Source organism: Diplotaxodon limnothrissa, linkage group LG18, assembly GCF_057381915.1.
Source record: "Diplotaxodon limnothrissa isolate DT_005_m linkage group LG18, D_limnothrissa_male_GT1.1, whole genome shotgun sequence".
Classification (NCBI taxonomy): domain Eukaryota; kingdom Metazoa; phylum Chordata; class Actinopteri; order Cichliformes; family Cichlidae; genus Diplotaxodon; species Diplotaxodon limnothrissa.
In genome coordinates, this window is record NC_140613.1 from 17,894,993 (window position 1) to 17,906,746 (window position 11,754).

Consider the following 11,754-nt stretch of genomic DNA (forward strand, 5'->3'; position numbering starts at 1 on the left):
CGCTCCGCTTTCCCCCTTTTTCTGGCAGTTTATTTTATATGGTCTTATGGTCTAGCTCTAGACTGTTCCATTATATGAAAAATAGGTGAAATTGTAATTTAATTAAGCCAAAATGTGTGTGATTTTAGCTATTTAAATACATTTTCTTATATATTATGATTTATCTGATCTTAAGTTTTACATCAATTACTCATGTATGGTCAGAACAAGCAGAAATCAGTAACTATGAGTTAAAATGTGCTACTTCGTCCCCCAAAACGGACCACCGCATTACGAAATTGCATCGTATTCTCAACTGCTTGATCTGAGTTCTACCGATTTGTTCAGTGTGTTAGCTACTTTTAACTTTTATGCTGTAGCTTACGTTAATATTCTATAGTATCACCATGTCGGTGGCATTTGCACCTCACAGACAGCGTGGGAAGGGTGATATAACACCCGCTGGAATACAAAAGGTAATTCATCTATTTTAGCGCGTCGCAGAATGGAGGCTGTGGCATCAAACGCGGCTAGCCGTTGAGATAATCAATGTAGCAGTGCCCATCCAAGTCCAACTGTGAGCAGCTCAGGAACAATGTTACAGGGTCAGAGCGCGGTGAATATGAACCTCCCTGGAAACGGCACTCCACGTGTGGAGTACGAGTCTTGGGTGGATTTATCGGACTAACGTATAATTGTGTTTTAGGTTAATGGAGGCCTGTGGTTTTGTTAGCAAAGCACAGCTAGCTAGCAAGACGCGTCTTTTGTTGGCTAGAAACGCACACTCACATTTTACAAAACACGACCCTTCACTGTCTCAAAATTAAGACAGAATAACATTCGGCAAGTAAATTAATTGTCACGCCAAATGACCAAGTTCGTCTGCTTTATTATGAATATTTTGGGAAGTTATATTGAGTAACACACGTAATAGAAATATCTGAATTTACCATTGCAGTTACTTGATGAAAACAACCAGCTGATCCAGTGCATAATGGATTTCCAGAGTAAAGGCAAAACGGCTGAGTGTTCACAGTAAGTTATTTGAGTTATTAAGTTTTTTTATTTTTTTTATTTCACGTTATATTTATTTCAAGTTCCCATTCACTCAAACACTGCACTGTTCACTTGCCCAGGTATCAACAGATGCTGCACAGAAATTTAGTGTACTTGGCGACGATAGCAGACTCCAATCAGAACATGCAGTCTCTCCTCCCTGCTGTGAGTATGAATTCTTAGTGGTTGTTGTGAATGACTGAAATGTCTGACTGTCTTCTCTGTACCTGTCTTCTTCGATCATACCCAATTCAGGTCACTTGGGTGTTTTAGATAAATCATCAATGTTAAAGAAACATTTTTTTAATGAGATTAAGAATTTTGAACAAAGTCATGATTTTTTTTTTTCCCTGTCAGCAAAATTAAAATAAGTCTTTTGAAAACCCTCACTGTTATGGATGTTCAGTACAAACAGACTGCAGTATTTCTTTATGTATGAGTGCTATCTGTTGAGCTGTTGTAGCTGCCATTTAAGGATTTATTGCCAGTAGTGCTCATTCGCAAGGCTTCATTAAGTAGAATAAATATTTTGGGTGAACAAATTGAATCCTTTGCTGAGAAAATCTATTCATTTCTCAGTTTGGTTAAGCTCTCAGGCACTTGTTAGTAGTGTTTAATATTGATATTGTTTTTATTGGTAGTAGTGTAATTATTGAGTCTGCTTATAGTTGGATTATCCATGCTCTTAATCATTTTGTAACAATTACCCATTTGAATAACAAGTAGGCTACAAGAGTCAAATATGTCAAAAACTAAAAGCACAATTTATTTTTTTCAAGTCATTAAATGTAATCTTGATTAACTCAAAGGAGTGTTTATCAACTAGAACATTTATTAAACCTCAAATAAAGGTGTGCTTTCCTTGACCTTTAAATATAACCGAATTCCAATAAAAGATGTAAATAGGTACATGGAGAGAGGGGAAAAAAAATGGTTGAAGTTAGCCCGAGAAAGCCCATCTCACAAGAGCAACTGCCAGTCACAGTGGATGCAGGCAAATGGGGATAAAGAGTCATCATTATATCTCGATTACCTTTGGAAGCCAAAACTTAATTCATATTAAAACTTGATCAATTACTCAGCCCTAAGGTTCCCAGCATCAACAAGCAACACTGTGTACAATGTGTCTGAACACAGTGTAGAAATGGCCCAAAAAAGGCTTTTATTTGCAGTTTATTTGGCGTGCTCATCTACGCAAAACAGTTGTCGGCATCGAATAAGAAGAATTGATAAGCTTGGAGGCATAGAATTTTATTAGACTTGATTAATTCCATTAAAATCTGTTATCGATTTTCAACTGGAACTATTCTTGCATTCCCATCCGTAGTTGCGAAGAAGCACAGTGGTTACAAAAGTGATTGAAGTCACTGATTTGCTAACAATCATATAGTAAAGGAGTGAGTGTATTCTTATGAGTAAATGTTGCTTACATACCTTAAACTCAGATGATGAGTGTGGGCACATTCATTTTCTTAATATGCTGCATGGTGAGCATGTTTCTGGAGGGGTTGTCAATGACTCAAACAGCTGAGATTAGGACCAGCTGTTTGAAAGAAATGCAGACTAGAGAACGGTTTTAATTGCTGCTTTTAAGCCATAAACCGTTTAAACTGCTGCATGCATAACAGTCTTAGTTCAGGCTAGTTTTTTAAGCCAGTTTTGTTCAGTTTGTTGCAACTTTGTCTATCTATGCATTTTTTAATCATTGAAGGTTTCTAGCTGTTCCTTTTATTGAAAAACTTTTTTCCTTTCAGTGTATATTAATAGATTTTATTCTCCTTACATTAGTGTTCTACATGAATGCCTCAATCTCTGTATCAGAGTTATCATATTTTTTTCAGGAGTTTTTATCTCGAGTGGCTCAGGTTGAGATCTGTTTTCAGAGAGGTCATGTGGATTTATTTTTTTGTCTGTGTTGTGCACCTACAGCCGCCCACTCAAAATATGCCCATGGGTCCTGGTGGCATGAACCAAAGTGGCCCCCCTCCTCAGCCTCCTCACGGTCACAACATGCCCTCTGAGGGTATGGTCAGCGGCGGCCCTCCAGCCCCACATATGCAGAACCAGATGAATGGACAGATGCCTGGTATGTGTCCCCCCCCCCTGCCTTGTCTTTCTTTTCTCTTTCTCCTTTTCCCTCAGTTCCTGTCTCACTTGGGTTGCCTAGCAACACCACAGAACTGTGAGGGAGGTCGCTCTAAGGTATTATAGGCAAACATGCTGAAGGATGATGTCACCCATTTGCCAGCTGTGGTGGTCTTGGGCTTGATTCTCCATCTGATTGTGGTTATCCTTCTCTGCTGAAGTAGCATAGTTCATGCATGCATCATTGTCTTTCTCCTGTTATTGATTGTTTTGTTTTTTTTGGGAGGGAGCATTTTCTTTTCTCTTCTTTTCTTTTTTTTTTTTTTTAAGAAGAACTGAATTAACAATTTTATAAAACAAAATGTGCTGACGTCTGCACCACATGGTAATTAACTGAGGAAAAATGAAAGATATTTGACAAGCCCTGGTAGTACACATTGTGTTTCCCATGTTTCCCATCATGCAGTTCTTATTGTTACATAACAAAGGTAACATCATACACAGTTGGATCAGACATTAAACAGTCTTTAACCTGCCAGCTGCGTAGCACAAAATCTGGGTAATGTCCTGTTGTAACCATTTGAAAATTTAGGTATTTGTCCTTTGCTATTCACAACAAGTGTGTGGGCATCATGTGCCTTTGCCTCCTGCACACTCGGGCAGCAAACTATAAGTGGAGTATTTCTTGTTGTGTGCTAGATACGAGAAAATGCAACAGCGAACAATCCCCTGACCTGATCGTTCAGCACTATGTGCAGAAATGGAGTAGTCACACAACATAGAAAACACTCTATTATTGTTCTCCTTCGAATTGTGATATCTGGACCCCGTGTTTCATACATTGCTTAGAAGATCCAGTATTAACTGTGTGATCCAGGATCAACTGATCCTTGCTACTGTTATCCAGTTTGTTTGGTTATTCAAAGCTGCAAGAGACTTAGATTTGGCAGGCTGGAATGAATCCTTCAAGATGACTGCTCGTTCTTGTTGTTATCGACAAGGGAAAAATATAGAGACAAGAAAACTATGATTGTCAACTCTGTGATGAAATTATTAGAAAAGTCATCTGGATGTAAATAGCATCAATAGTAACTTACAATTCTACTGGAAGTCTCAGAATATATATATATTTTTCTGTTACCTTTCAAAGCATCATGGAGATCTTCTTCTTATTTTTCAGGACCTAATCACATGCCCATGCAAGGTCCTGGTCCAGGCCCCAACCAGCCCCCGAACATGCCCAGTGGCTCTATGAATATGCCCCCCAGCAGCCACGGCTCCATGGGTGGCTACAATCACGCTGTCCCTTCCTCCCAGGGCATGCCATCTCAGAGCCAAATGAATATGACCCAAGGCCAACCCATGGGAAACTATGGGCCTCGTCCAAACATGAACATGCAGCCCAATCAAGGTAAAGCAGAAAACTTGTTATCTTCTACTCAATTGCATTAATTTCCAATTGCATTATTGTATAAAATCGCCCTTCTTTTCTTTTTAGTCATCGTGGACGTGAAATAGGTCTAAAAATACATTCACAAAAGAAAAGTCTTTAACATGTTGAAAATGGTTTTGCAGTGTCTTGTCATTTCTCTGACAGCTCTTTTTTTTTTTTTTTTTTTTTTTTTGTTTACTTCAGGTCCAATGATGCACCAGCAGCCTCCCTCACAGCAATATAACATGCCTCCTGGTGGTGGTGGACAGCACTACCAAGGACAACAGAACCCAATGGGCATGATTGGCCAAGTCAACCAGGGGAATCATGTCATGGGGCAAAGGCCAATGCCGCCCTACAGACCCCCACAGCAAGGTATATTCTTTCGGAGTGTGTTTCTTATGTGTGCGAGTTGTGAGTGTTGGTCTTTCCTCTCCCTAACCCACCCTCCTGTATTTCTTACTCTCATTCCTCCCAGTTCCCTCTTATTTCCTCCACTGTTGCTCACAGAGATGTTGGCGACTAAAGATGTAACCTAGAGCCTCCCGCCTCTATAAAAATTAGTCAAGTGACCAAAAGAAAGCTTTCTACTAGGAACTAGTGGCAAGGAATCCATCCTCTTTACTCTTCCCCTCACACAACCAATCCAACAACACCTTGAATCTACTTGTGTGTATGTTGTGTGTATGTGTATGTAGGACCCCCTCAGCAGTATCCAGGGCAGGAAGACTACTATGGGGACCAGTACAGTCACGCAGGACAGGGAGCATCAGAAGGTAGGAGAACCTTCCAGCCGCTTGGAAACAAGGAAAAACAAAAACCTCAACAAATGAACCCAGGACTTGTGTTAAAACACAAATGATGCAAAGAGACTGTGACAAAGCAAACACTTCAGTTTCTTCATTATTTTCTGGGGAAATCAAAGTAAAAAACAAAGGTGCTGCTGTCCATTGATAAATCAGGATCTAAGCAGTCATACAGTTCTTGTAATGCTGACTCCGCTTATTCGTGAACGGGTCTCTTCGAGTTGGGGTGAAAGAAAAGTCAGGGACAGTCTTATTTGAGGCGTTACGGTAAAGTTGTGCAGAAGTAGCCTGATATCATGCTACTGCACTTTTTTGGTGCAGTAGCTGATAAGTACATATGTGTTTATATATATTTTCTATTTGAGCACTCAAGAGTTTTCCTCATTTACCCATTCACATACTCGCATTACAATAGATGCTATGGGGGAAACTTATGAATCACTATGTTGCCCAAGGATACTTCAACATGTAGATTAGAGGATCGAACTGCCAACTTTGCGATTTACCTCCTGAACCACAGCCACCTTATTCATATTTATAAGCACTTGTAGGTGTGCCTCTGTCCACTTCACGTAAAGCAGACTGACATTTGAAATCAAAAACTGTGGGGTTTGTTTAAGAGCCGCAGTAGCGACACTGAAGTCTTCAAATGTTTTTTTTTTTTTTTTTAAAGTATGGCACCTTTGCATTCTTGTCAAAATATAACGGCTCATGTGCAGTAGATTTTCTTGTTGTTGGTGTATTTAGGGATAGTATTAATTGCATAAGCAAACACACTTTTAAGATTACCTACTAAAATGTAGCTTTTTTTTTCTTTTCTTTTTTTTTCTTCAATTAACATTTACCTTTTTTTTTTCTCCTTTTGTTTTGATTTTCCCTCTTTCTACACTGTTTCTCTTTTGACCTTTCAAACACAAGTGATTTGCTTTGGGATTTTTCTTTTTGTTTGTTTGTTTTTCTTTTTAGTCGTTTTAATGGCAAAAATGAGGAAAAATATGTATGTTAAAAATGTGCTGCTATTAAATATGATTGTGCATGTTTGAAATTCACAATAATGACCTGTTACCTCTTTTTCCTATCTTAGAAGAAATTATTAATATGTAAACTTGTACTTTATTTTTATATTCGTACTTATTCATACAAAACTGATGTTAGACTTCATACTTCACACAAATCTGATATGGTGGCTGGACACTGACTTCTGACCCTGACACTCCCTACTACAGCCGTAGTGTAGCAGTAGTGTCTGAGTTTTATTTCCTCTATAAGAGCACTGGCACATATCATACTCTTACAAATCAAATTCATCTCTTCATTGGATAGTAAGATATTTTATTCACAGTCTTCCTTGCTTTTGTGCTGTAGTCAATAACATGTTGCTCACATTCGCTGCTGCCCCCTTCCCCCTCAAAGGTAATGCTCAATATGGCCAGCAGCAGGAGGCATACCAGCAAGGCCCACCTCAGCAACAGGGATATCCTCCTCAGCAGCAGTACCCAGGTCAACAGGGCTATCCACCCCAACAACAGGGATATGGTGAGTTACGGCAAAAATTTTATTTCCCCTGTAGGAGGCGCTATAAGCCCTCTTTGGGTGCCTTATAGCCGTTGAAAAAACATTGTTCCTTTATACACTGTTGCTTGATGTAACTAAGCTTTGTGCATATCAAGATATCATTTTGAGCAGAGAGTTGAACGACACAACCGTTCTTAATGATTACAGTTACTTAATTTTAGTAGTGCTGTGTAATATCATGTTAGCAAATTATACATGATAATAGAAACTGTCTGAAAAATAATTGAAAGTAGAAACATTCATGTTTTACAACAATACCTGGAAATAAATTTGTCAAAAAATGTTTTCCTTGCACTTTCAGTGTAGCTCTTGCAGCTTTTAGGCTTTTCTTTCCTCATCCCATTTTTCTCTGCAACTTTCCATCACTCACCCTCTGTCTGAGCCAGAGCTCATGCAAGTAATGAGCTACTGGAGACGCAGAGGTTGTGAGGTGAGATCCATCTGGCACATACACATGCCTGCTCTCTCAGGCCCCCACAAGGTTATGCTCAACAGCATAAGGCATTATGAGCGCCTAATGATGTTGCGTGGGCCTCATTTGACTTCAATTCCAGTCAGACTTTGCCCAGTCCTTCACAACATCTGTACAGGAGCATATATAACATAATAATATAATATATACACAACCTTTTTTTTCCCCCCTGCTTTTTTTCCTGTCTTTCTGGGGGGGTTTTTTTTTTTTTTAAATGATGCTTGCTCCTCTAATGAAGACCAACAGAATCTCTTTGATGTCTCCTTGCATTAGGGAACCACTGCCTGTCTCCAGCCTGACTCACTCGCTCTCATTCATTACTGAGTCAGGCGTGGTGGAGGCAGCCGTAACAAATGGGTCTGACAGATCCGCTATTCTTTTTGTCATCCATCACTTTTTTTTTTATTGCAGCCCACTAGTTAATGTAAACTAACAGGTATTTCCCAAAGTTTTCAGAATAACAAGTCCAAAGCATAAGAAAAATGGAAATGAGTTTGGCAGAATCAGAGCCGGATTAGGACTTCAAGTATAAACCTGTTTTTGATGCTGCACCTTAACACTTCAGTAACACTGGTTGACAGTCAGTTTTTATAGAATTTTCCTGCACTGCATGCTTCAGTGCTTCAACCTAAATTAGTTTTTTTTTTGTTCCATATCCTTTCTTCTTCTTTTTAATAAACTGTGTTCATAATAAACTACACTGTGTGGAAGCATTTCATTTCTCTGTTAACAGTGCCCAGCAATCAAAGAGTTTTGGGTTCACTCAAGGCTGACAAGCATAAAAAGTTCTCCATTTATTAATGTGTTTGTTTGTAGGTCCCTCCCAAAGTGCCCCAGGACAGTATCCTAACTATCCTCAAGGGCAGGGACAGCAGTATGGGGGCTATCGCCCTCCACAACCCGGTCCCCCACAGGGCCAACAGCAGCGCCCTTATGGTTATGACCAGGTGAGTATAACCCCAACAATGGACAGTGACAGAGGCTTGTCTGTACATTGCACTTAGGCTTTCTCTTACTGTGTTTATTGCCATGCTAAGTTGTATGTTATATATAACTCTCAGTTAGACCAGTAATTAATGTAAGTGAAGTACGATGGTAAAAATTAAGCAGTAGTACGTTATGCATGCTGTCATCATATTCGGTGGTTAAATGTGTTCTTCCTAAAAGGGTTTTCTATGTTAATATTGTTGTGTTCTGGCTAATGTGGTATGCCATTCCAGTGAAATATGAGGGCTTTAAAGAAGATTCTTCCTTAAACTTGATGCAGACTGCTCTAGTGTTTAAAGGAAGATCTGTTTGTTGCCCTGTATTTCCTGTGGTCTTATGTGGGGACCACAGCTACACTTTGATATCTTTATCTTTGAATATTCAGGGGCACATGAGGAAATAAAGACCCAGGGATTTGAACCCCTGACTAGCTCTGTAAGAAGCAAAGGTAATGGTTGCTGTGAAGACCTCAACGTCCAATCTAGACGCTTGACCACCTAGCCTTAATTTGCATTTGTTTTGTTTCTTCTGTCTCTCGTCTGTCTTTCTTTACCCATCTTTTCTTTTTCTTAAATTTTTCCTTTTCTATTTTTTTTTCTTTTTTTTATTAACCAGGGGTCGAATTGTAAAGATATGAGGTCCAGAAACACAGCATTCTTAGATTGTAATAAGACAGACAGGAGCTCACATTCTCTGACTGTCCTTAATCTCTACAATGTATGACACTGGTCTTCATAACCAGTGTGTTTGTTGGATTTAAATTTTATCTTTCAAATCATTGTTTCCAAATTTGCTTCCATTGCATTTTCCATTAAAGTCAAACACATACTTCGACCCCTGTGTAGGAATAAAGAGAATACTGCTGTTCTTCCACTGAATTTGTCTCACTTGAAAATTAGTGTCCACTGTTTAATAAGGATTATCGTCCTCAGCCATGCTGCTGCTGAAACCTGAGGTAAAAAGTTCGAATTTAGAGCTCACAGGTTGTGAGGTTATGCTGCCATCTGCTGGTCAAAACCAGTCAGTGCAGGCATAAATCACGGTTTGCAGTATGATATGGTTGAAACCACAGATTTTTGTCTGCACCTTATTGAGATTTGTGAACATAAACTTCTGATTTTTTTTATTTATTTATTTATTTTTGTTTGTTTGTTTGTTTTGAAAAGGTCAGTATCACGAGGATGTTGCATTTCTCTCCACAGGGCCAGTATGGAAATTACCAGCAATGAGAAGTGATCACAGCAACCAACACAGCTCTGCTCTGATCTCTAAGCTCTGACCTCTGGTCAGTTACGAAGCAGACTTTAATGATGGTTTTAATCTCTCGGACACAAACACACAATGCTCAAAAATACAAGATACAGTTTCCCCTCTCTTTGGGATTTTATCTTTGCTGATAAGATGTAGTCATGTTTATCATATTTGCTGACATTACGTCAAAGTCAGCGAGTCACCTCTGGTCCAGTATGTCTCAAAGCAGCAATGCCTTAAAAATGGAACTGCCTTATCCTTTAGCATTGCAGATTGTGAAATGGGCTAACAAAATTTTGGATAACACATGATGTAAATGTACAGTTTGAATCTACGTGGTGCATTGTTTCTCGATCCTTCAGCTCCCCGATCATCAGAAGCAATAATGCCAGCAGTAGGTAATTGTGTGGGGGACAGGGAAAGATGAAATGGTGCACCAAGTGAACTTCCAGCTAGGCCATGGTACATGTCTTGATGTATGTGATGATGTAAAAATATATTTTATGCTTTTTAGATCAAGCTAACTTTGTATAAGACATTGGAAACTAGTACTAAAGCTGTGTTGTTAATTTCATCAAGTGTATGTGTCAATGTTTTTGTTTCTTTGGTTTTTTTTTAATGCTCTTTAAGATCCCATCCAGCACATTTCCTTTAATTGTTTAATTGTGGAACAATTAAATTAAATCTGCAACATCAGCAGCGCGAACACCGAAATATAAGAACAGGGATTTTTTTTTGACATACACAGTAATTCATCAGTAAACAAATATGAACATCATACTTATCAGAAATCTGGTGTATTCTGCGAGTTCTTTAGATTTTTTTTTTCTCTTAAAAAAGTGGGTGAGTAATTTTTTTTTTTTTTTTTTTTTTTTCCCCAAACCCACAGTACTTGACAGAATAATGGTTGTTGGCCTCTATTTCATAAATGCGCCCGAAGAGGTAATATGTAGCAGATGCCACTGAAAATTGTGAGTAAATGCTCTCTGGAGCCCTGTTTTTATTTTTTACTTTTTCTATACATGCACCTCAGTCTTGTCCATTGACTGCAAATTAGTGGATGGGGAAAGAATCCAACTCGGTATTACAAATATATCTGGCAAGTACTTCATTTGTTAGTTGATAACGTTAGTTTGTTCACAGTGCTGGAAACCCTCCTCCCCTTTGAATAAACGTCTAAGTTGATGCCATTCAAATAGTGTTGTGTGTGAATAAATGATTGTTACTGTCAAATATGTAACATAAGATGTGAAAATAATGTTCTGAAATCGATTCCTTAATTTCACAGTAAAGACTGGTTGTGCAGTTTTATATTACTGGCTTGATATCTGTATTATGGTGCATATTTTATTGATTCCCACGTGTACAGCGACATAAAAAGAGGAATTCAGTGTCCTCCTGGTATTGTTTATATGGTTGTTTTAATATTTTTCATTCTGCACCCCATTTAAGTGGTGGTCACATTTGTGTCATGGCAATGTATAACTGTACATTATAATAAATCGGAAGAATCTTTAATATATTTTGCCGTGTGTAATTTATAGATATTGACAGTTTATCAAGAGACTGTTTATGACACCAGAAACATTCATCCTGAACAGCATAAACAAGATGTGCACTATTGGTGCTGTCATAATGTGACAGTATGATATAATTGTTTTGTCTTCATCTGCTATCTGGTAGTCAGTTTCCAACTGATAATGACCCTGCCCTGCTCAGCAGCGTGTCTGCTTTGTCCAGATGCATCCAGAGAGGTCCAGACCACATTTACACCCAAAATTACCTTCCGTGTCCCTCTTTCCCCTTCTGCTCCCTCCAGAGAGGGAGAGGGACTACCTGTCACATTGGGGGGAGTGATACAGATGGTACACCAGATGTGTGGCCAAAGCACGTGATGGGAGAGCGGTGCGGTATTAAGAGCGCTGCGGACTGCTTGGGATGCCTTAGTGCTGATGAAATGTGTGTTTGGATTAATGAGTGCAGCAGAAGTGCTTTAAGAAAAGAAGCGAGAAAGAACTTTTTTTTTTGCAGTGCGCCTGTTTTTATTTTTGCTTTATGTGCTTGTGTGAACATTTGTGTATCCCTGCTCAGGTTTAGTGGCGTCGCCTAGT

The 11,754-nt window shown here is 38.9% G+C and overlaps 1 protein-coding gene across 6 annotated transcripts; it reads left to right on the top strand.

Moving 5' to 3' along the window:
• The first annotated feature begins 309 nt into the window (after positions 1 to 309).
• On the top strand, positions 310 to 10,413 carry ss18 (SS18 subunit of BAF chromatin remodeling complex). 6 transcript variants are annotated; one of them, XR_014907078.1, is made up of 10 exons: positions 310 to 455; positions 938 to 1,014; positions 1,116 to 1,200; positions 2,965 to 3,121; positions 4,301 to 4,531; positions 4,757 to 4,927; positions 5,251 to 5,328; positions 6,772 to 6,894; positions 8,222 to 8,840; positions 9,595 to 10,413. XR_014907078.1 is itself a non-coding variant. In XM_085379116.1 (10 exons), the coding sequence occupies exons 1-10, from the start codon at positions 387 to 389 to the stop codon at positions 8,793 to 8,795; spliced, it is 1,140 nt and encodes a 379-aa protein (XP_085235242.1). In that variant the 5' UTR covers positions 310 to 386; the 3' UTR covers positions 8,796 to 10,413. The 6 variants fall into 6 exon arrangements, 5 of the variants coding, with proteins under 5 accessions (XP_085235242.1, XP_085235241.1, XP_085235240.1 ...); XM_085379116.1 differs by having other exon boundaries at positions 8,222 to 8,352; positions 8,778 to 10,413; XM_085379115.1 differs by having other exon boundaries at positions 8,222 to 8,352.
• Positions 10,414 to 11,754: the final 1,341 nt, after the last annotated feature.